Source organism: Notamacropus eugenii, chromosome 5 (assembly GCF_028372415.1).
Source record: "Notamacropus eugenii isolate mMacEug1 chromosome 5, mMacEug1.pri_v2, whole genome shotgun sequence".
Lineage (NCBI taxonomy): Eukaryota > Metazoa > Chordata > Mammalia > Diprotodontia > Macropodidae > Notamacropus > Notamacropus eugenii.
In genome coordinates, this window is record NC_092876.1 from 242,091,072 (window position 1) to 242,116,578 (window position 25,507).

The 25,507-nt window shown below is 36.2% G+C and overlaps 1 protein-coding gene across 7 annotated transcripts in view; it reads right to left on the reverse strand.

The window, feature by feature from the left end:
* CCDC141 (coiled-coil domain containing 141) overlaps positions 1–25,507 on the reverse strand; it is a 284,155-nt gene that overhangs the window by 16,508 nt on the left and 242,140 nt on the right. For 5 of the 7 annotated variants that reach the window (XM_072612514.1, XM_072612510.1, XM_072612511.1 and 2 more), the window contains exons 23-24: positions 15,576–16,432; positions 13,248–13,420 (exon numbers count right to left, since the gene is read on the reverse strand). In XM_072612514.1, the coding sequence (XP_072468615.1) occupies positions 13,248–13,420; positions 15,576–16,432 (1,030 nt within the window). Of the gene's footprint in view, positions 1–13,247; positions 13,421–13,489; positions 16,433–25,507 lie in introns of those variants that run through there. The other 2 variants (XM_072612515.1, XM_072612516.1) reach the window with 2 other exon arrangements.

The following is a 25,507-nucleotide window of genomic DNA, read 5'->3' on the forward strand; positions in this document are numbered from 1 at the left end:
AATGTAGAATGAGACACATATTTTTGAATATCGCCAATATGGGAATTTGTTTTGCAGGATTATACATATTTATTGTCTTATCATTGTTCAACAGAGAGGAATGGGGACAGTGGGAGGGAGAGATGATAAATATGTGTACAAACAGTGAAAAAGACTACGTATATATACATATTTATATATATATTCATGTTACTGTATACGTATGCACATGAATGTATATTCTCCTAGAATAAGATGAAGAAGAAAGGAAAAGCAGAAGTGAAAATAAGTAATTAAATGAATCAGTAGAAAGAATGAAAATTTATCCATCAGAATATATAATTTGCCATTTGTACTTTCAAACCAATAAGTAAACACAAATCATCCTTGTTTCTTGAGAGCAGGTTACTTGTCAAATATTTAGAAAGGGCTAGAAATCATGCTATCTTTATCAGTTCAGAAATCCACATGAAATGGAAACCACATGACATAATTAACCGATGTTTCTAATTGACGTTCATAGTGTTTTACTAAAAAAAAAAAGGTTTAATTTTTTTCTCACTATCTAATTTTTAAGAATATAAAAGGAAGATTTTGTAGAGCCAAACAAATATCGCTGTATTCTCGTCTATTCTTGGGTAATATATTCGTGCCCTCTCCCTGAGCTACTTGCCCTTTCTTAACACCAGGATGGTGGGGGCAGCATTTGTCCTTATGGTGTTTTTATTTCTTCTCCTTCATAACTGTCATACTTGTGCATTAGAGGGAATTCAGTTTCAAGCCCAGTGGATTTCCTCAGCACAGTTTGGTCAGGCTGAATACTTCTTCCGTATGTGAATTGGTCTAAATTACTTAGGTAATATCTAATCAATCACTGCTCACTCACTGAAATGACCAGAGTATCTCCCCCTTTCTTTCCAGAGTTCCTGTTCAAGCAAATAGCATGATGAGAAAGGATAGGAGAAATTAGTTCAGTAACTAGAAAGAGATCCCCTTTTATGGAGAAGGTATGTACCACCGGGAGCAGCCAGTACATTAAGCTTTAGAAAAGCAATTGAAGTTTGCTTTGATGACCCTGGCCTTCTATGGAATTTGCCACTGCTTCTGCTATGGGGCATTAAGTAGGAGCATGACCTCTATCAAACTTCAACCATTATAATGATTTTTCCAATTTTTCCTCTTGAATTGAAACCATTAAGGACATTTGCAAAGTAATATTCATACAAGAATAAGCATACTCTAGCTGCAAAGGGATGAATACGCTGACTGGAGCAAATTTATTATTTTTATGGGAATATAAAATTTAATGGCAAGCTTGGAAGAACTCTAAATTGTATTTGAATCTCTTCCCTGCTAGCTCCTTCCCCACTATCTCTAAATATACTCAAGCTTTCCCTGTCTTTAAATAACAACAAAAGCACTTTACCATTTCCTTGATCCTGGCATCTCTTCAAGTTATTATTCTTTCTTCTTCTCTTTGCTCCTAAACTTTTAGAAAAAATTAGAAAGTTTGGAAAAGACTAGAAAGTAGTCTATACTTCCCATCTCTATTTCCTCATCCTCATTTACTTCCTAACCTTTCTGTAATCTAGCTACTGTTCTCCACTATCCTATAGAACCTGTTCTTCCCAAGGTTGGCAATGATTTCCTAATTGCCAAATCCAATGGTCTTCTTAGCTTCCCTCTTGTTTGTCATCGTTCTAGCATTTACCAGCTGTATAGCTCTGGGTAAATCATTTAAGGACAATGAGCCTCAATTTGCTCCCTTGTAAAATAGTTTATAAGATACCACCTACTCCACAGTGTTGGTATTTGATTAAATGAGCAAACACCATATATGTAGGAGCTATTATTACCTCATATCATACTTATTTGTGTGCATGTCTTCCACTTTTAGAAGTAAGCACCTTGCAGGTAGGGACAAGGTTGTTTTTTATGCCTGTGTCATTAGTGCCTAGCATAGAGGTTAGCACATGCTAAATTCTTGGTGAATACACGTTGAAGAGACTCAATAGAAAGGATGCAAATTTGACCATCAGAATATATAATTTGCCATTTGTACTTTCAAACCAATAAACAAACACAAATTACGCGTCTCTAGAGAGTAGCTTACTTGCTAAATGTTTAGAAAGAACTAGAAATCATGCTATCTTTATGGATCCAGAAATCCACATGATAATCAATTATGGTTTCTACGCAAGTGACATTCATAGTGCTTTACCACCCATCCCTTCCCTGCCCCCCCACATCTCAAATTTCTTTTGAAAAGGATTTGAATAACATTTTATTTAACCTTGGTATTCGTTTGTTCCCATCTTAATGAGCTCTTTCCCTCATATTGGAAAAGCTCTTTCATGTCTTCTGGTTTCTAATGAGCTACCTGCAGGAAAGTAATTGGGCACACAGACTCTTGTAGCCTCACAGGGTAAGAACTTAAGCAGATGAAGAGTCCTTTCCCCAAGTCCATGATTAGTTATTCATGGCCCAGTACAAATGGCAAGTGCCTTACTTTATCTGTCTTGTGTGTGTGCGTGTGTGTGTGTGTGTGTGTGTGTGTGCGTGTGTGCTCATCCCCCTCTCATCAGCCTCCGTACACTTGCTGAAGTGATTTTCCAAAAATTCTTACCATGCTTTCTGTAGCACCCTCCCGCAATTCCCTTGATTCAATTTTTATTTTTCCTTATTCCTTTATTCAATAAACTCCATTGTCTCCTAATTACCTGTTTGGCATTTAAGACTCTTTACCACCTGGCTCCTTCCCATCTTTGGAGCCTTCTCACACGATTGACTCCAAGCACTACAACATTCCATCTCCCACTTCTGTCCCTCTTGCTGCCCACTGTGCCACAATGCTCTCCCTCCTCATACCTTCCTCTTAACATCACTGGTTTCTCTCAAGACATGGCTCATGCATCACCTTCTGCCAGAGGCATTCCTGACCTACCCAGTCTCTGAGCCCTTCTAGGTTTATATTTCTTCTACTCTCTATCTAGTGCATATAGAGCCATTGTGTACAAAGCTATTTATTGAATTGTTGTCTGCACCATTACTATGCATGCTTTTAGAAAACATGGTTGGTTTTGGTGATTTTGCCTATCTATATATTCCATAGAATTTAGTTCAATGCCTGGCACATAATACATGTTTGTTGATTGACTGTGTTCTATATGCATGTACATGTATGGGATATATATGTATGTGTGTGCAAATATATGGATACTGTATATGTGTTTTTGTGTACATGTTGGCATTTGTGTGGGGGGTATATATTTATACATGCGTCTGAATAGACAGGCAGATAGATATATACCTATATCTATCTATCTATCTATACATCTATCTATATACATATATTTAAATCTAACTATATATTTACATTAGCATATATCTACAAACATATATAACTATATACACAAATACACACATATACATACATATACACATACTATATGTATATGTATGTCCATAGATAGATACATAGGTATCTGCCTATATCTATTCATATATACATATACATACATATAAACAAATCAGTATATGTACCTAAAATCTCTTGCCTGAAGACATCCATCCATCCATCCATCCAAATATGAATATAGTCACATAGATTCCTTGTAAAAGTTTTAGGTTTTATATTTGCACGGCATTATTTTGTAATATGTTCTTATGCTTGCATAATAATCATGTGGCAAATACCAATTTCCTGTATTTTAGGTGTAATCCAAAACCATTTACTTCTATAGTTCTGGGTCAGATGAAACTTTCCCTGTCTCTTATTGGGGTTTTTGTACACCAACAGTTCTGGGGACAGCATTCCCAGGCAGTAAAATGTCTTCTCTAGAGGATTCTTTGGACTTTTCTTTAGCATGCAGACTTCATGCCAACATTTTTGAAGTCTATGTTGTAGATCACAGATTCCAAAAGAAATTTCCATGGATTGCTGATCCCCAAATGCACAAATTCTTCCTCCTTTCTTCAACTTGTTCAGCCGTGAGAATGAGTATAACTTGTTAGGGCTCTACTTTTCAACCCAATTTAAAGTCCAGGAAAGGACCTTTTCTACAGTCCCACTAAAGACATTTATTAAAAAGCTTTTTGGGGAAGGCAGATTCAATACAAGCATATGCTGGCACATCAGTTTTCTTTTGTTTTAATCCTGCATAAAGGTTAAATGCCAGCCATATACTGAGTAAGTGAGCGGTGATAGCAAGTTACCAAAATTGACAGTTGAGAACAGATATAATGAAATGGAAGAAAGCATGTTTAATTTAAAGTACAGGCATTATTTCATTGACACAGACATGGATTAAGAAAATGTAGGTGTCCAAGTGCCTGCTCATATTTTATCTTTTAATTAAAAAACCAGACCAGGATATTTAACTTTGAAGGACCAAGTATTTCTCTAAAGTTGAATGAGCCAGAGTTATTTTGGCCTCAGAGTTTTCCCAAGTAATCACAGAAATAATATTAGCAACATGAGCACAGTACTAGCTGGAAGGAAAGTGCTCACCAATGGGAGGTAAATTAATTCTTTCAGGGCAGCAAAGCACCATTTGATAAATTGTCCCTCCTTGCAGTATACTTTGGAGACCTAAGAGGACTGCATTTTTTCCCTCAGATTATTTCATTATTTCAGCAAGATTTCTTTTAGAGACTCTTGCTCTAATGTTTAATTTTTCTTTAATTAATTAAATTAGTTAATTTAATTTTTAGCGTTTAATTTAATTTTCAAAATGCCAAGTATTCTGGAGATCATGACAATTTAGTAGCAAGTGCCCATATTTGCTATAAGCACTCTATAAAAAGGCAGTTAGGTGAGATGATGGTCAGAGTTCCAGGCCTGGATTAAGGAAGACTCATTTTCCTGAGTTCAAATATGGCCTCAGACACTTACTAGCTGTGTGACCCTAGGCAAGTCACTTAACATTTTTGCCTCAGTTTCCTTATCTGTAAAATGACCTGGAGAAGAAAATGGCAGACCACTCCAGTGTCTTTGCCAAGAAAACCCCAAATGGGGTCATGAAAAGTCAGACATGACTGAACAACAATAACTGTATATAAAAAAATATACATCTCTTTCTTTGTTGTGTTTTACTCTTACACGCATTTATTATCCATCATAGGAATCTAGCTGCAAGAGAAAGTATAAGGAATTGCAACAAGATAGTACAAATTCATGATGTTTAGTAATTATTCCATCGGAACAACAAGAAGGAGAGAAATCAGAATTGATCCTATCCAGTTTTACCTCTTATTACTTGTTGGATTACTCCTTGAAACATCCTTCAACTTAAGTACTCAATCTTCTTTATTAGCTTTCAAGTGGATCAGTTTGTCATTTTTTGAACATGTGGATGTTATCTCACATAAGCTGTTTGATATAGCCTAATCTCCCCCCCCCCAACTTGTCACTATCAATTCAACAAACATTAATTAAGCACCTACTGTGTGTGAAGCAGGATTGACTTTGGCAAGTTGTAGACTGTTTTTAGCAGTTCCTTGCTTCTTTCTGAAATAGAGGTCCTTTTGTATATATACATATAGATATACATTTTTTTCTGGTGGTGTTATGTACTTCAAGGCACAGAACACTACTGTCTCTGAATAATTGAAAATGAGGATCAAACAAAGGATATTGATAATGCACATGACCAGCCTGAAACATATTATGAGCAGGAAATTATGATAAAAAATCAAGAATTTATTTTAGGACATGCACGAATAATAAAAGATAGGCTAGTTATGGAGAGAGCAAGGAGTCATCACTGGCCAGCCCATGGGTTCATCAGTGTCTTTCAGTGGAAGACCATTAGCACATTAGCGGCCAACTTACGGGGGGACATGGATGAAAATGTCAGGACCGAGTGATATAGGATGGCATATACTCTTTATCAAAGAGGGAATGCTAATGTTATTGAGATTACGGATTCATTTGAATATCTGAAATTATGTGTAAGGCATTGTCCCTAGCACTGAGGATATGGTTTTTTTGTTTTGTTTTGTTTTTCGTGACATGGTCCTTTATGTTCTATCAAGGGAGGGTGATGATGGTATGGGAGTGAGTGATAACATATGATTGAGGGCAATGAGGCCAAACAATCTAAACAAAATGCTTAAAAAAAAATCTGAGGAGGGAAGAAGATAGTTTCACTTAACAGGGATCAGGGGAGGCTACATATAAGAAGCAGCATCTCAGCTAATCCCTCAAGGAAGATAGGGTTTGTGAAAAGCAGAGAGAAGAAAAGCATCCAAGGCATGGGAATGATGGGCACAGGGCAGGAGATGTCCTGTCAGCCATAAGGAATAATCTAATTTAGGTATGTTTTGATTATTCCAAAGTAATATACAAGAGGGGAGATTTATCTAATAATCTCTGAAAAAATTACTTCAGGAAGGTGGGAAAGGTAAGTTGGAGTCGGATCTGGAAGGTTAATTTTGTTCAAGAGGCAATAGATCATCTGAAGCTTTATATGCTGGGATGACATGGTTAGATCAGTGATTTAGGAAGATTTTTGGGCAGTGGTGTAAAGAATGGATTGGGGGTAGGGGAAGGGAGGGAATGTAGAGACTGAACTCAGAAAGGATGATTTGGAGCACTAAAAAATAGATCAGGCAAGATGTGATGAGGCCTGAACTGTGGTGATAGATAATGTGAGTGGAGAGAAGGGAATGGATGCAAGAGATGTCCTGAAGGCAAATCTGACAGGATGTGGCAATTGACTAGATATGAGGGGTGAAAGGAAGGGAAGCAATAAAGATAAAAAAGATCGTAGAATTAGAGCTTGGAGGATCTTAGATACCATCAAACCCACCTCCTTCCTGCCTTCCCCAGGTCACCATTTTCCTCCTTCAAGTCACATTCAATAATTCTTCTTACTTTCCAATTCACCAAATGCCTGTTTTGCTGAATTGAATATTAATGGATATATGATCTCCCAAAGATCATTTTTTTGCTGGGTAATAAGACCTGATTTCTAGATAACTATTTTCTTCTAACTATCATCAAATACTGATTTTTTACCTTTTCTGTCATAAAAGTTTGTAAAAACTTCAAAGTAGTGTGTAAAGAATATTAAGATCTAATACTTCATTGTGGTAAATATTTCATTTAATATTTCTATGATGTAATAAGAATCCTAACTCACATTTAAATATACTTTCAGGTTTGTAGAGCACAACAAGTTTTAGCTCACTTGATCTAAAGTACTAAGAAAAGAAATTTAAATCATCTTTTTATATTAGCAAGGATAAATATGTCATATTTCAACAAAACGGAAAAGTGAGAGAAAACAATACACAAAATATCCTGACTTTATCAAACAATATGGGCTTGGGGAAGGCTAACTCATATTTTCATCTTTCTGATTTTTTACCCATCAGATATCTTCCATACGTGTATCAGAGAATCATAGATTTTGAGCAGGACAGGACTTCAGATGCCATCTATTCCAAACCTCTCGTTTTATAGCTGATGAAACTGAGACCCAGAGATGGTAAGTGATTTACTCACAGTTACAAAAGACAGTCAGAGATGGAATGTGAACCAAGGTCATCTGACTCCACAGCCACAATAACACCTTGCCAGGTTTGGGCCACAAGCCTTTATTAGCCAAGCTCCCTCACTCCATGGATGCTCTTTGAACATGGGATAGAATGTGCAACCCCAGCATGCAGAGAGTTGGGAAACGGCCAAATTAGCAGCTTTGCATCTTTTGTTTTGTTTTGTTTTTTCAGGTTGGATTCACATATAGCTGATTAAATTCCAGTCTCATCTCATGTGATGAAAGCAGAGAAAATGAATTGTTATTGAATTAGGCAGGACACTGTTTCACTTAGTGAATGTAAATCTGGAGCCTGTCTGATATGGCTTTGCCCTCTGCTGATTACAAATGGGAAACAGGTCGTCCTGCCTTTGCATTGGCAGGAACCATCCCAAAGCACGTTGGGAGATAATCTGTTTTGTTTCAGCTCACTTATTTGGTACCACAAGGTTGAAAATACTAACTGTGCATATGACAGAAATATGAAAAAAGCACAGATGACAGTTTTCTAAGAAAGAATGCTCATGAGTTTAAAAAAAAAGCAGAAAAGCTGAACAGAATGTTACCACCTTTCCTTCCCTGATTTGGAATTCATAATAATCGAAGTTCTAACATTTTATGTCACTGCAAAACATGATTGTAATATGTTTTTTTTTAAATGGTTTGATTTTTTCCAGAATTTTTGAACTCTCTAAATAGATGTTAATATCTAATATGTAGCTATGTACAAAAACAAAACAAAGTCTTGTGTCTGGAGTGACAATTTGATCCTGGTCATCAGGAGTAGAGCACACAGGTATAGGAAATTTTCAAGAGAGACTTCTCCAGGCACTTTTATGACATTTCTGGGAACCTAGCTTTAGCAATACGGCAAAATGGAATATATAGAGTGTCTGTTCCTGAAAGCCTGATCTTGAAGAAAAAAAAAAACTTTGTTTAAGGGAATGCAATGGTATGACTATCTTACCACTTAGTAAAAAGGATTGAGGTTAGAATTGTAATCATTTCACACATTAGGGCTGTTGCCTTGGTTCTCAGTTATGAGTTTTAGGGTAGTTTATTTAGTATTAAACAATTTTTAAAAACCCTATTACATACCAGCAACCCAAAATATTCCCCTTCAAATAGGTAGAAGAGTCTCCTGTCCCTTCTACATAAAGGCGAAAGCCTTTCTATGTTATCACAGAACAGAGAAATGAAAGACTCTTTAGAGATAACCCAATTTCCAACCTCCTCATTTTATGGGTAAAGAAACTGGGGTCCAAGGATAGAACAACTTGTCCAAAGCAGAGGAACAATTTGAACCCAGATCTTTTGACTTCCAATTGCATAACCTTTCCTTTAGACCACAAATATATCCTGAAAAGTCATTTCTTTTCCCTTCTAGGCTTCCCTTAATTTTCATTTTGACCTAATTGCATGAATGCAAACATTGTGTGTGTATGCAGTATTTATGAGTGTGTGTGTGTGTGTGTGTGTGTAAGAGGGCTACAACCATAGTAGCAATTGCCACAGACTGCACACGTTTGGGATGGCATGCAGACTTTTACCCTAATACAGGCAGCTCTAATGACTACTATGAAAACCTTCTTGTCTCCCATTCAATATGTATGTATACGACAGTGAACCCTGACATCTCTCACTTCTCTTATGTATTCTTATGTATGTATTTGATACAGACTTTCATCTAAGATTCAGCTACTGCCTAATGACTACAGGAAACCCCAATTAGCAAACTAAAGATTCATCTTCTTCGTACTTCCAGCACACAAGGTAGTTTCTTCTTTTAAACGACATTGTAAACCAACAATTTGAGTCCGAATCATGATTATGGACTATTAGTAACAATTATTAAATAATATTATGATGGAATCAAAGGAATTAGAACCAGATCAGATCTAGGTTGATTCACTCCATTTTTTACAGATAAAGAACATGAAACTCAAAGAGGCTAAATAATTTGTTCAAGGTCACACAGGTAGTGACTAGTAGATCTGGGATTTGAACCCAGTACTCTGAGACCAAATCCAAGGCTCTAGCTACAACACAGCTTCTTCTCATAAGACTTGCATTTTATTCGAGGAAGTCAAGCCTAGTTATCAGACTTCAGACCTGGAAAGGCCTTCAGAGGTCATCTCATCTAGACTAGATAGGAGTCCCCTCCACAATGCAACTAACAAATAATCAAGTTTTTGCTTGAACTACCCCAGAAAAAGGGTGGGAGAGCTTTCTGAGGCCTCCTATTCTACTTTAGCTCTAGCTATTAGGACATTTTTGCTTAATCTGAGCCTGATTTAAATTAAATCTAAACTTTAATGCAGAAAACACTTAGCTTTTGAGATTAGAGTTTAAATAAAAGCTTCATTGATAGACTTGTCAGTTTTTCTTTCCTGTTTTCCTGTTAATCAATAACTTTTTCATATTAATTAGTACTTAAACTATAGACAGTTAGGTAGTGTAGTGAATGGAGCACTGGACCTGGTATTAGGGGAGACTACGCTCAAATCTGGCCTCAGATATTTCCTGGTTGGGTGACCCTGGCAAAGTCACTTTACTGTTACTTGCTTTAGTTTGCAAATCTGTAAAATGATGATTATAGTTACACCTACCTCCAGGGCTGTTGTGACAATCAAACGATGTTTGATCAAACGGTATTTGTAAAGTGCTTTGCAAGCCTTAAATTGTTTTATAAATGCTAGTTATTTTCATCTCTAGCCTTAAGATTTATGTTGCAACTAAACCTTAAATATCAAGTAATATTTTTAATCAAAAAGTCTGGCTAATACATAGGCAATAGTCTCTGAGAGTATGTTTATGTAACAACTAAAGATTGAATTGAAGCTAATGGATCCAGTAGCAAATTAATGAATTGTTCTTCAGATTACACTTTACTTCCCAAAGGCAATGGTTTGTTGGTTTGACTTTTAACTTGATGTCTTCCCTTAGAAGAAAAAATATTGACCTATAATTATTCTTTGGCATAAAATAAAAGATTTGAACAAGCTTATGAGAATAAAGCTTTGGTTTTCATTTCTTAAGAGTGGTGTTTAAGGGAAAAAGACTTTGTTAGACAAGTCCCTGGAGAAAAAGAAACAGAAATCTAAGTATGATGCATGCACAAGCTAGATTTCTTTGCTTTCAGGCTTTAACTTTCTCAGAGACCCATGTGCAGACCTGAAACTGGGAAAGAATGGTACCACTTAGACAATAAACATTCCATAAGATGGTGTCCATGGGTTTCTACTATATTTGCCAAATTTCTGTATAAAATTTAAAGAGAGGAAAAAAATTCTAGAAGTCAAGAAATCATTTTTATTCTGCTGCATATGCAAGACCTTTGGATGAAACACAGGGACTTTTTAATGACAAGTTGAATATATTATTATTTAAATATTTTAATTATTTATAATCCCTCAGTGACATGATTCATTTTTTTGTCTTTATCAAAATTTATAATGAATTATTCTTTTAATTAAAGACTTTTCTTTGACATAAGGTTATGCTTATAATATCTATCTGATCTTTTAAAATATGAAACCTATAAGATACTCTTTTTTTTCTGAATTGATGATTAGACTATGAGTCTTCTTTAAAAGATCAAGCAAATTCTTCAGGATTTTTTATAAGAAAAGGATGGACATCATCTGAGCTCAAGATTCATTTTTTCCCCTACCATATGCACTGTGAATCTCCATGAATTCCTTAAGACTTTTTATCTTGATTTTAGAAAAGCATGGAAAGATGTGCATGAGAAAATGAAGAATGAAATAATTAGGACCAAAGGCAATACTGTTCTAAGAACAACTTTGTATGACTCAGTCATTTTGAGGGCTTTAGATTGATACTCAAATCAACCGCAAAGGACCTTTGAAGGAAGATGCTATCCATATTCAGAGAAAGAACTGATAAATAGAAGTAAGTATGATATAGTTTGGCAAATATATACATTGTGCCTAATGGCAGCCTTCTCTAAGGTGGGTGGGGTAGGGAGGGAGAAAAAGTAAAAATAAAAAGTACACAGTAGAGAGCAAAAAAAAACACAGAAGGAAGCACAGAAAAGCAGGCTAGCTTTTAAAATGATGTGTAGTTATTTATTACATTTTATAAAAAGTAAGTTGTGAAATGGAAATTCATGATTTTTTATATAGGATCCTCTTTTATGTTGTGCTGTGTACATGGAAACGTTCTTTTTTGTCTTTCTGTGTTTAAGTTCAAAATAAATAAATTTTTTTTTAAAGATTGCATATCTTTGAAAAGGATTTAGAGTTAGGAAGTTTAATAAATGCATTTAAGCTCCAATTTGGGAAATATCATTGATCTTTTTTAGTGGGAATTATCTGGAGTCAGACTCACAGATTTAGAGCAGGAGGGGACCCGGAGGAAATCTAGTCCAATTCGTCTAATTTTACTGATGAGGAAATGAAGCCCAGAAAAGGTGCAAAAGACCATATAGGTAGGTAGTGTGCATCAGAGGCTAGATTTGAACCCAAGATCTCTGACTTCAGAGTAAATACACTTTTTACTCTACCATGCTGCACATAAAATACCTTTCCCTTTAATTAAATATGTCAGAACAATGAGGGTATTTAAATGAGAGGTCTGGTCAGAGATACACTGGACAAGACACAGATGAATATAACGGTAGATTTCATAACCACAAAAATTTCACAAATACCATAATTATCTCTAGCACTGACACACTGCCTTTCATTTCCCACATCCTTATAAGGCACTAAATGAAATTTCTCAGCTCCCCTGAGAGGTAGATAATGAGGCCCATTTTACAGATGAGAAGCTGGGACATTAAGAGGTTAAGTGTGTTCACAAATGTCATAGAAATTGATCAGAAGCTGGGCCAAGATCAGTATGCAGGAAACTCTGCCTCTGTGTTATGTCCTTGGTCCTTTCATTACTAATATAGTGATTTAAAAGCACAACATGTGTTTCATCTTGCAGTGCTAACTTAACTTAAGTACCAAACCATATTTCTATTTTGTGGGATACCTATACACCTGGTAGATACTTAGGTCCTGTAAAATCAGATCAAACACAGTAAGAGGAATTTATAATTTGTTTGCAATAACCCTTAGATTATTAACACAATGCATGTTAAAAACAAAGGATATTTTGATAACTCAAGACCAAGAAATAAGCACTGACATTAATACGACAATGAAAATGACACAGACTACTGATTTCTGGTGCAACAACCTAAAAAGAGATGTTGATAATTGTTCACAATAAATAAGTGATCAAAAATAAATTGGATTTCAAACTTCATACATGTCCATATGTTGATCTGAGTTTTCCAGCTGTGCACACCTAAAGTCCCTCTGGGAGGTAATAAACATGGTATAATTTGACTTTATTACATTTAAGACATCTCTTCTAGAGCAGAAGATTTAACTATTTGTTGCAAATAATTTACCAAGTCTGTCAAATAAGCATTGAAAACAATAAAGGAAAAATAAATCATCTCATGTAGCAGTGGCATTAACCAAACAAATAATATGTCCAAAGTGAAGGAGGAGAAGCAGATGGGGGCCCTTGGTGGGGGAGGTGCAGCAGAGGAACACAGATTTGCTGTCTTTTCAGCTTGTGACAATGGCATCCAGTGGGGTCAATACTCTAGTTACTATGTGAGTAGCCAATACATTAGTGAAACACTAATATAGATGACACACAGAGTTATCCAGTCTATTCTTGTGATTGGTGGCCCGATGTTACCTGTCACGTAGAGGATGGCACTGGTAGAGAGAGTGCCGCTAGTGTTTTGGGCCCGAGCAACATAGAGGCCCGCATCTGTCTCACACACCTTCTGAATGAACACTGTGTGCTTTGTCTCCTTGTGTAAAACCTTTAAGTGACCATCTGCTGTCAATCTCTGGCCCTTCTTGTACCTGAAGTAGAGAGTCAGTTTGTCAAGTCAGAATTGTTTCTTTTTAATCAACACAGTTTTCCAAGTTGTAATACCCTATATAATTTGACATACAACTTTCTATAATAGTTCCTTAAAAACGGACTCAACTTTATGACTCCAAATCCCAACTCAGTTTTTAATCCAAAAATATAGGTATCTACTAATTAGGCCTGCCTGCATTATCATAGTCAAACTATATATTTCACATTAGAAAATGTTATTTTTTCAGAGGTAGTTATATAAATTACTAGTTGGTGATATCAGTTGACAATTTTATTCATTGATTAGCTATAGTAAATATAGAAATGAAATGTCAAAAGTTGTGTACAAAGAAATTTTGTAGCTTCATGTTTCATGTGGGCAGAGTGGCTAACTCCCGTTTAAGGAGTTACTGTTACATTCCATTAAGGAATCCTTCATTCTTCTATTAAGCAATAAAATATTCCCTAAATTTATGTATTTGAAAATTCAAATTTTTCCATATTGAGTTTTCACAAAGTGACCCATATATGAAGAGCTAGTTCATTCAGTTGTCTAGCTGTCAATCTGGTTTGCCCATTTTTTAAATTCATGATTCGTTCAATCCAATTTCAGTGGCAAAGATGATTTACCCAGCAGTATTGAGACCTTTAGAAATATGTGTTATTCCAATTAATAATTTTTATGGGGTTAACAAGTAAAAAACTCAAACAACATTTTTAGGCTGAACTAATATTTAATAAAAGTGAAAATTAAATATAGATGTTTCCCTCATTCATCAAAATCAAATTCCTGTTTAATCAAGGACATAGATATATTTATTTTAAAAAAAATCAAAAGATAATACTGCTAACGTAGGTGCTCTTTGTTTTTAATATTCTGCAGAACAGACATTTTCTCACACATATTTTAGGGGACTGGTAACCATGACCAGTCTCAAGTACCTTTCTACTAACACACCTAGGATGTAGAAATCTTTCATTAAAATTCAGACTATGCTAACATTATAATAAGTAAATAGCATTCTACTTATGTTAATTCATGGTTTATAAATAAAAACATAATCAAAAACATGCTCTCTACAAAGTTGGCAGAATTATCATTCATTGATTCTTTACCTTCAGCTGTTACAGATGTCTGGTTAAGTCTAAAATTTTTCAAATATTCAAAAGCATCCTATCTTTTGAGAAAGTCATAACCTTTGTAACTGAGGACAGAAGGTCCTTTTGCAAATAAAAATAATAATAGAGCTTCAAAGACCCATATATTGTGTTTTAATTTTCTTCACAAATGTTAAAAATGTTGAGAACTCCATATTGAAATCCTCTAGCAACAGGGTCAAATTTAAATAAAAACAGATCCCTAAATTCAGCATATTGATTTAGAAATCCACAAATTAACGTTATTTGTATCATATGGTATTTTTATTTATTTAGTCAGACATTTTCTGATTTTGTTTTAATCTAATTCTGCCTATACTCCCGAGTTTTGTAGGTGGCTTTGGGACCATGAATTTGACACCTCTGCTCTCATGTACCCATTTCGTTATTTTTCACATTTTTTTTTAATCCATCACTTGGATCAATTGTAAAACCTTTTTATAATTCATGATTCACATGGGAGAAACTATTTTAAGGAATATTAATAATATAAAAACAAAATATAACAAAGGTTATGCAGCAACAGAAGGGAGAAAGAAGGGAAGTGAAGAGAAAAAAGGGGGAAAAAATCCTTAATTTTTACATTTCTTTTCTTCCTTAAATAGCAAATGTTAAACTAAGGTTTTCCCATATTTGTAGAAGTAGACAGGTGTCAGATTATGGGAGAGAATTAGTCAAAACATAACATTTAGAAGGATGGAATATTGTGCAGAAAAATAAGAAAAAAGGAAAAAAGCTGCCTTTTAATGCTTCTTGAACTATTATTTTGTTTGGTGAGATTTCTCTGCCCCACCCCCTTCTCTCAATATACTTATTAGCAGTGCTGTTATTTGAAAGAGTGTGTTGGGATCTGGTGTGAGTTTGTACCATGCAGAACTGTGCAGGAGAGGGAAAATCATGAAATCATTCTAAACCTTTGTTAGTGCCCATGGAACTACTGTTTTCAGTGACTTATAATTCATTCTGATTCACTGTTTTTTGTTATAAGCTACCCACCAGGTCAGTGTAGGCTCTGGAAATCCTGTTACTTCAACTTCCAAAGTTACTGGAGAACCTTCCATGACTGTGACATTAGACAGGAGCCTGGAGAAGCTAGGTGCCTGACCAGCTAGGCTGCCCCGGCTGTTCTTTCCTGATGTACTCTTAATCTCTTCTCGGGTGACCTGGGAGCTTCTGCTGGTGTCTGACTGAAACAGGAGACCTGGGAATGCCTCAGGGTTAGCATGCAGCCTATCTTGGGTTTTAGTAAAGTTATTATCATGCAACTGCTCTTGGTTTTTCAGCATGCTTTTGTGAACTTGATGGCACTGTTGCAAACATGTTTCATGCACTTTACTCATCATGCTCTCTGGAGGTTTAGCATGGACTTTTCTGAAGACAGTGCTCTTTTCCAGGAATTCCAGGGGAGTTAAAGGGGTATCAGCTTTGAACTTGGAATAGTGCCCTGGGGAGAGAGGTAAAGGCCTCTCATCTGGACTTGATGCTTCTTCCCTCCAGCAATTGGAAATAAAAGTGTCAGGTGCTGAAGGACCAGGTTTGTAAGTCGCTCTTGGATCACTGGGATCAATCGTCATCTGTAGGTTGTAGGAGCTGATGTGCAAATTCTGAGGATTCTGCATGGGTACCTCTTCAAACTCCATCTCAGATTGCAAGAGGTTTGATTCAGGGCTCCCAGGAAGTGGAGGCAAGGAGATATCATCTGGGGAGGCACAATCAGATTCATCCCCGGAGAGCCCTTCTTCAGAGAGGAGCAGATCCTGTGGAGAATCTTCTTTGATAGATGATGCTTCCTGGAAAAACTGGTCCTCTTCTGCTTTTCTGTGAACTGAAATAGCTGCCATAGGCTCTTGTTCCTTCCAAAAAAAGAGACAAATAAAACCACAGATTTTTCATGAACCTTTTCCCCCAGATGCAAAACAGATAGAATAAAATTCAATTTCGAGACAAAGACCAGCTTGAGAAAGCTTAAAGTTTGAAGAAATGTTAAAGTTTCATTAGGAAAAAACTTCATAATAAGGGATTTCTTCAATTGTTTAAATCTTCCCTCCATGGCTCAGGAAACACTAATTTGATCCAAAGTGGATCAGGATCTTTTCAAGTGAAAATATTCCATTAAATGGAAGAGAGGAAAGATACTTAGGTTGGGGGTCAGTGGACTTGATGATAGTACAGTGGATGGGGGAGGGACCTGGAGTCAAGAAGACTCATCACTGAGTTCAAATTTGGCCTCAGATACTTACTAACTGTATGACCCTGGGCAAGTCACTTAACCCTGTTTGTCTCAGTTTTCTCATCTGTAAAATGGACTGGAGAAGAAAAGGACAAACCATTTCAGTTTCTTTGCCAAGAAAACCACAAGTCATGAAGAGTTGGGCATGGCTGAAACCAACTACACAAGTCTCCAACTCTTCATGAACCTATTTTTAGTTATGTTGTGAAAAAAAAATGGACCAAAATAAAATAAAAAAACACACAAAAGTGAAAAATAGTGTGTTTTTATCTGCATTCAGACTTCATCACTTCTTTCTCTGAATTTGGATAGCATTTTTCATCATGAGTCCTTTGCAATTGTCTTTGATTGTTGTAAGGCTGAGAATGGCTAAATTATTCATGGTTGATCATTATACAATATTGCTATTACTGTGTGTAATGTTCTCCTGGTTCTGATCATTTCACTTTGCATCGGTTCGGCTTAAGTCTTTCAGTTTTTTCTGAAATCTGCTTCCTTATCATTTGTTGTAATACAATAGTATTCCATTACATTCATATTCTACAACTTGTTCAGTCATTGCCCAACTGATGGACATCCTCTTGATTTCCAATTCTTTGCCACCACAAAAAAAAAAAACTTGTTATAACTATTTTTTTTGTACAAAAAAGTCCTTTTTTATTTAAAATAAAATCTCTTTGAGTTACAGACTTAGTAGTGGTATTGCTGGATCAAAGAATATGCACAATTTGATAGCCCTTTGGGTATAGTTTCAAACTGTTCTCCAGAATGGTTGGAACAGTTTGTGTTTGTCCTTCATTACCAAAGAAGACCATACCATCAGAGAAATGATGACATGACTTGCACTTGACTTTGTTTTGAGTGAGGGAAGGCTGTGCAGGTCACCAGCCTTACTTCTCCTCCAGAGCCATCTGAATCCAGTGACCAAACATTCATCAGGATGACATGAGTGTCAAGTGTCTGAGGTGAGATTTGAACTCAGGTCCTCCTGATTCCTGCACTGGTACTCTATCCACTGCACCACTTAGCTGCCCCATTGGAACAATTTACAACTCCAGCAATAATACATTAGTCTCATACCCTTCTTTAGCCTTTCTTTGCATACCACATTATCAGGCATTTGCTTCTGTTTTATCATTTGTCTCTTAAGTCTAAGAATGTTTTATGTTCTTAACTGGATTCTAAATTTCTTCTGAGGAAGAGACCTTGCCTTCTAAATCTTGGCAATCCCAGGGTATCTACTCAAAGGTTCAGCAAGCACTGGAAACATGCTTTTAAAATGAATGTACAGTGTGAGAATGAGTTAAAAACAGAACAGTGTCTTTTGTCTTATGTCATGGGAATTTTTTTCTTCCTTAAAGAAAAGGTAGGAATAGATTATATAAACCCAAGTACAAAGGGAGAGAAAGTAGTTTCCACTTACTGGTGGAATTTAAATTCTGGGCCTCAAAGTCACAAGACAGAGATGGTCTCCTTACTTTACACTATATTGATTAAATAAATAATCTATATAGGGAAGGCCCTGTCTATTCTATGGCCTGTTCAGGATGGAAGTTACATGGGCACTCTACCCCAATGTGAGAGGAGAGATTATGGGCAGGGTGCTGCTTTCTTTTTGTAGAACCCTCAACAGTTTAAATGAGGGTCCTAGCTAAAAGCACTGTGGGTCTGATGGTATCTATTTCTTTTTCTTTTATCAGGGACTTTGAGAAGAATATGGAAAGTTCTATCAATGATTAGGACAGGCTGGGAAACCATTCTTTCTATCTAAGAATAAATCTGCTATGGATACTCTCCTAGACATAAAAAAGAAGTCAAACTCATGTGGGAAAAAAGTGAAAAGCCTAGAAAATGACTGTGTCTGAACTAGAATTTTCTGGAAGAATTCCTGAGCTCTAAAGTGGCAGTTTGAGAGTTTGAAGATCTGGTGTTTTATCAAGAAAAGAACTATTTTTTGAGTGCACTTCTCTTGGTGAAAGGAGACCACACTTGTGACCTTCATATCTAGGGGAAGCAATGGCAAGGAAAGGGAATTGCAATACGGGGAAACAAGCAATCTAGACTTTGTACTCTGCTATTATGAGTTATTCAGGGTGTGAGTCCTATGGGAAGAAGGGAGGCTGCCTGTTTAACATGCCCATGGGCATTTCCTTTTGAGTGGAGTCCAAGCCCTAAGAATAGTACATGAGGTGGATGTTTATATGGGGCTGTGTGGGATTAGAGAGGGCCTCATTGGAATGCCAGGGTGTTGCCTATCTAGAAGTTTCAAATTCCGCTCCTTTCTGAGAAGTCTCAGCACCATGGGAAGGTGGGACTCTGTAGAAAAAGTAGAAACCACTGGAGGAGGAACAGAACTGCATGAATTGTATATGGGCTGTTGTTAGTTCTTCATATGTTTTCTATATTGCACATACTCTCTCCTGAGTCTTTTGCATATCTGCATTTATTTTTGTACTGTGCAATAAAGGCTGCTCTGTGTTGAAGGTATGTGGCATAACCTTGAAGACCTGGGAGAAAACTTTTAATCACATCTCTGGAGACTGAAATGTCATCTATACTCAAGGATTGTTCTAGCATAAATTCTGGGTTGGCGCATAAATAATCAAAGAGATATAATTGATTTTGGGGTCATCCTCCAAGATGGGCCTAGCCCATATAAGCTGGGGGACCTGGATCATTAGATACGTGTTAAATATACAGAATTTGGTTCCATCTAAAATAAATCATCACTTCTTTTAAAACTTACTCTTATAATTGGCTATTTGGATGTACCACTAATATGAAGAAGGTAGATGTGCGATGTGATTTCATAAACTATTCCCTTACCCTCTTTGCCATAGGTTTCATCGTTGTTGCTGTGTCATTTCAGTAGTGTCTGACTCCTTGTGACCCCATCTGGGGCTTTCTTGGCAAAGACACTGGAGTGGTTTGCCATTTCCTTCTCCAGCTCATTTTACAGATGAGGAACTGAGGCAAACAGGGCTAAGTGACTTACTAGAGGTCAGTCACACTGATAGTAAGTATCTGAGGCCAGATTTGAGCTCAGGAAGATGAGTCTTCCTGACTCCAAGTACTGTGTCATCTAGTCAATCTCCATAAATTTTAATTCACTATAAAACCTCTACAATTTTTGAAATAGTACAAATTTGTATTATTAGTAGTCACTCTTTGGAGGTATTTATTAAAGTTATGTAATGTTAATCTTAGGGTCTTCCCTTTGAGATTACCTCCAGGTTATTCTGTATATATTATTAATACATAGTTGTTTGAATGTTGTCTTCCTTGTCAGACTATGAATTCATTGACGCATCAGTGACTAGCTTTTGTCATTTTGGGTTCTTTGTATCCCCAGAATTCAGTAGAGTGCCTAGCACATGTTGTTGTTCAGCCCTTTCAGTTGTGTCCAACTCTCTGCAATCCCATTTGGGATCTGCTGGGCAAAGATAGTGGAGTAACTTGCCATTTCCCTCTCTAGGTCATTTTACAGATGAGGAAACTGAAACAAACAGGGTTAAGTAACTTGGACAGAGTCACACAGCTAATGAGAGTCTGAGTCCGGATGTGAACTCAGATCTCACTGAACTTCATCTTGAATTCAGAACTCTGATTCCAGGCCCAGCACTCTATCTACTGCCCCACCTAGCTGCCCTGCCTAGCACATACTACTTATGTAATAAATACTTGTTTACTACTGTTAAGCAAAAAATTACTGCTTTAAGTGATTCAGTGCATTTATTGTTCTTACTTAAAAGCTACCCACACTATCACATCAACAGAGACTCTTGAAACACCACTATAGAAGTAGTGATGGGAATCCTCAGATATCAGATTGGGACCTGTAGCAGGCCCGCTTCATTCTCATCTAATTAAACAACTGAACCCTGTTTTGCTTCTGTTTGCTCCAAGTCCCTGTACATCTAGATACATGTGACTCTTAAAAAGACCTTTGTGAATACACATCATAGAATACTTCATCACTTTGTTCAGCGTTCACCATAAAGAATTCTGGGAGAAAACACACTTTCCCAAGGATCCACTTAGCTGTCACTTTAAAATATGGACAGAGTCTCTTCATGGGGGTACTGAAGCAAAAAGAGGCATATTTTAGAAATGACAAATCTAATTTCTAAACAGATTCACTGTCCTGCGTGCTCAGAATAAAATCATTATTTTGAAGGTAGTACCTGATAATGAAATACTCAGACACAACCACTCCTCAAAATATCCTCCAAAGCTAAGTCAAAGATATCTTAAAGGAATGAAAGAATCTCACCAGAATGTACACTCAGAGCTGAGGAGTAGTTGGACAGATTCCACTCTGTTTGAGTACTGACTAGAAAGGTCTAAAAGAAAACTTTTGGATTAGAGAATGAATGCTGTCTAAAGTGCTAATGAACTTAGAGCTCCAACATCTACTGTATTCACATTGGCCTCACCATCAGTGATTACAACATAATGAAAGAAGATTATTTCTTTTGTAAGTCAAAAATACAAATCTGTGTCTCCTTGGCAAATGTTAATTCAAAAAATGAATGTTCGGTTGTTTTCAATCATGCCTGACTCTTCATGACCCCTATTTGGGGTTTTCTTGGCAAAGTTACTGGAGTGGTTTGCCATTTCCTTTTCCAACTCTTTTTACAGATGAGGAAAATGAGGATAAAAGGGTTAAATGACTTGCCCAGGTTACACAGCTAGGAAATGTCCAAGGTCAGATTTGAAGTCAGGAAAATGAGTCTTCCTGACTCCAGGCCTGGTACTCTATCCTCTATGCCACCTAGCTGCCCTTAATTCAAATAACTCAGGCCAAAAGATGACTTTTGAAAAGTTTTAAGGTTGAAATCCACATTGTATCTGTTCATAATGATTTAACAGTGTATTCCAACTTTTTGAGTCTATAGACCCCAATAAATTGGACAAAGGGAGATATACCCTGATCTTATCATCTGCATACCCACATCTCTCACTGTCAAGTTGAAGGCTTCAGTCACATTTTCAGCATGAATGTATTTTTGTGTATGTACATTTATAAAATCTGAGTTGGAGGAACTCAAACCTTGACTCCAATCTCACATCTAATGTAGGAATCTGTTCTAGTTATCTGAATCTATTTATATATACTCAATTCACTTCTTTTCAAGGAATATTATTAGTATGAATTTTTATTAATCATTGATTTTTATAGCACTATGTATATATACATATATAATTTTATCCAAGCCTCACAATAACAATAGAATAGGTAATACTGGCATTATTGTTCCCATTTTACAAAGGAAGAAACTGAATAGGAACTGGGAAAAATGCTTCTCAGATTTTCCTGACTCCAGATCAGCATTCTAACCTTTATAGTACGCTGCCTCTCACTTAGCATTTCTTCTACATGGCAGCCTCTCAAATTCTATTTTTAATGTCAAATATTTGCAACTTCTTTCTCTGCTTTTCTTACAACATGGTTTCTAGATATTTTCTCTTCCTGGATCCTTCCTTAGGATGTACTGATGTTTGCCCTTAAAATGTGACACCCAGAAGTGAATGCAATATTCCAGTTGCTTTCTGACAAGCATTACCTTCCTTACTCTGAATGCTTTTTTTCTAAGAATCAGAGCCATTGCTGGTGGTGGGCAACTAGGATATTGTCCCACAGCACCAGCATCCCAATGGGCAATCTCTCTGTTGTCTGATCTCAAGCAAATGGAATCAAAAGTTCCCAATTCCACCTTTATTGTTTGTGGAGTTGTGAACTGATCTAAGCATTTTGGAGACCATTTTTAGGACTATGCACAAAGGGCTATAAAATTTTGACCAGTGATACCACTTCTAGGTTTGTATCCCAAAGAGATCATACAAATGGGGAAAGGATCCATATGTACAAAAATATTTATAGCAGCTCTTTTTGTAGTAGCCAAGAATTGGAAATTGGGAGGATGCCTATCCATTGGGGAGTGGCTGAACAAGTTGTATTATATGATTGTAATGGAATAATATTGTTCCATAAGAAATGATGAGCAGGCGGACTTCAGAAAAACCTGGAAAGACTTATATGAGCTGATGCTGAGTGAAGTGGGCAGAACCAGAACATTGTACACAGTAACAATGTAACATCGTACACAGTAATAGCAACATTGTGAGATGACTAACTTTGATAGATTTAGCTCTTCTCACAATACAATGATCTAAGACAATTCCAAAAGACTCATGATGGAAAATGCTATCCACATCCAGAGAAAGTACCACGGAGTCTGAAGGCAGATCGAAGCAGACTATTTCCTTGCTCTCTCTCTCTCTCTCTCTCTCTCTCTCTCTCTCTCTCTCTCTCTCTCTCTCTCTTGTTTCTTCTCTCTCTTGGTTTCTCCTACTGGTTCTAATTCTTCTTTACAGCATGACTAAGATGAAAATGTTTAATACGAATGTATATGTAGTTCAGATTGCATGCCATCTTGGGGAGGGAGGAAGTAGGGGGGGAAATTTAGAACTCAAAATCTTATGGAAGTGAATGTTGAGAACTAAAAATTAATTAGTTAATTAATTATTTTAGAAGAGTTTTTTTTAATGTTTCCATTTCTATCATATATCTCTTTGACCAGGAAAGATCATCCTACTGGGCCTGGAGATCCAAGTCACATGACACATATAATTGAGGGTAGAAATAGTATTAACTGCAGTATGTACCTTCCTCAGGTTCTCTGAATTTGCCCCAGGAAAATTTTTGTCTTTATTATGGCTTTATTAATAATAATCTAATATTGCTGCTTGTATTGATATAGAGGTCAACTTAAGCCTACTTTTCTCTTTTACATGAATTCCAAACAAATCATGTTTTCCATGGATGTGTATCTCCATAGAGATGACTCTCTATTACATATGCTTTGGTTGGTGGGTTTGTTTTTAACCTAAGAATTTGTATTTATCTAGGAATAATGTCTAGCATATACTAGACACAATAAGTAGTTGTCCATTTTCTCCGAACTTATCTCTTTTAACTTTCATCTTATTAATTTTACTTTGATTAGTCCATTCTTGAAATCTTTTAAAACTCCTAATTATATCATTCTTCATATTGGCAATCCTTTTTCAGTTTCATGTTATCTGTTTATTTTATAAATATGCTACCTGTGTATGTTGAATGTTTTTAAATGTGATTTAAGATAGGGTCCTATAGCATGCAGCTCTTAGTGTACCAAAGTTCAATCAGGTATGAATCAGGCTTGATTCTCCAGTTCACATTTATCTTGTTCAAAGCATATTGTAAATGATATTGTTAGATAACCTTCTGAAATCAAGATGCAAAATGTCTATGTCACTAGTCTAGTAACTGTCAAATTAAAAAAATCAAGATAATTTGTTTAAGGCATTCTTTCTGAACAATACTTGCTCCTCACTAGTGATTCTCACTATATTTTCTTTAAATTCAGAAAACCATCTGTTAAATACTCTGTCAGAGAAATTTTTGGGGGGGATTGATGGAATAATTGCCAGTCTGCAACTTCTAGGACTTACCATTTGCTTGTTTAAAAAAAAAGTCAGGATAAAAATTTCCCATCTAACATTTTCTTGTGACTGTATTTGAGGGCTATGATTTCTCAAGGACTAGTGACAAGGTCCCAAGATCACATCATGGGGTACTTGGAACATTATTCATATGGAACAAGAAATTTGTCCTTATTGAAAATGTTTAGATGTCTTCTTCCTTTCTTATCCATTATCTTTAGCTATAATTCCCTCTTAACTGATTTTGCTCTCATTCCTTTCTAATTTGAAGAATATTTTCCTTTATGGAGAAGATGACAACCAAATAGGAGTTGAGTAGTTCAGCCTTTGTCTCATAATCTTTCTAAACTAAGAGAAGATACAGATAACTTGGGATGATAGGGTTAAAAATGGAAGAACCTTAGAAGTTCAACCCCCTCATTTTACAGATGAGGAAACTGAGGCCATAAAGGTTAAATAATTTTCCAGGGCCAAATAGCTAGTAAATATCTGAAGTAGGATTTGAATTCTGCTCTTGCTGAATCCAAGTCCAATGATCTATCCATTATACCTGCATTCTCATGATTACACATTCATATGAGTTCGATGAATCATCTCTACCAGATATTTACATTTTGTCTTTAATTATGTGAAAAGTATGGATTCCTTTAAAGTAGGAATTCTTAATCTTTTCTGTGTCCCTTTGGCAGTCTGGTGAAGTCATTTGATTCCTTCTCAGAATAATGTCTTTAAATGTAAAAATGAAATGCATAGGATTACAAAGGAAATAGTGGTGTTGAAATAGTTATAAAAATACATATTTTTTAAATTCACAGACCCAGATTAAGAACCTCTGCTCTAAAGAAATGGCATGTGCCATGTCAGACAGGTGAAAAGAAACATTTTTTGGGAAGGAGGACCTAAGTTCAAATCCAGCCTCAGACACTTATTAGCTGTGTGATGCTGGGCAAGTCACTTACTCAGTTTCCTCATCTGTAAAATGAGCTGGAAAAGGGAGTGGCAAACCATTAAAGTATCTTTGCCAAGAAAACCCCAAATGGGGTCATGAATAGTCAGAAACAACTGACTAAACATCAACAACAACAAAGGTGTATCTCTAGTCCATCAATCATATTCTATTAACTCCTAAGATAACTCCTAAAGAGAAACAGCATGGCAAAGTAGAAACAGAATAGGATTCGGTGTCAGAGGACCTGGGTTCAAAGCCCTT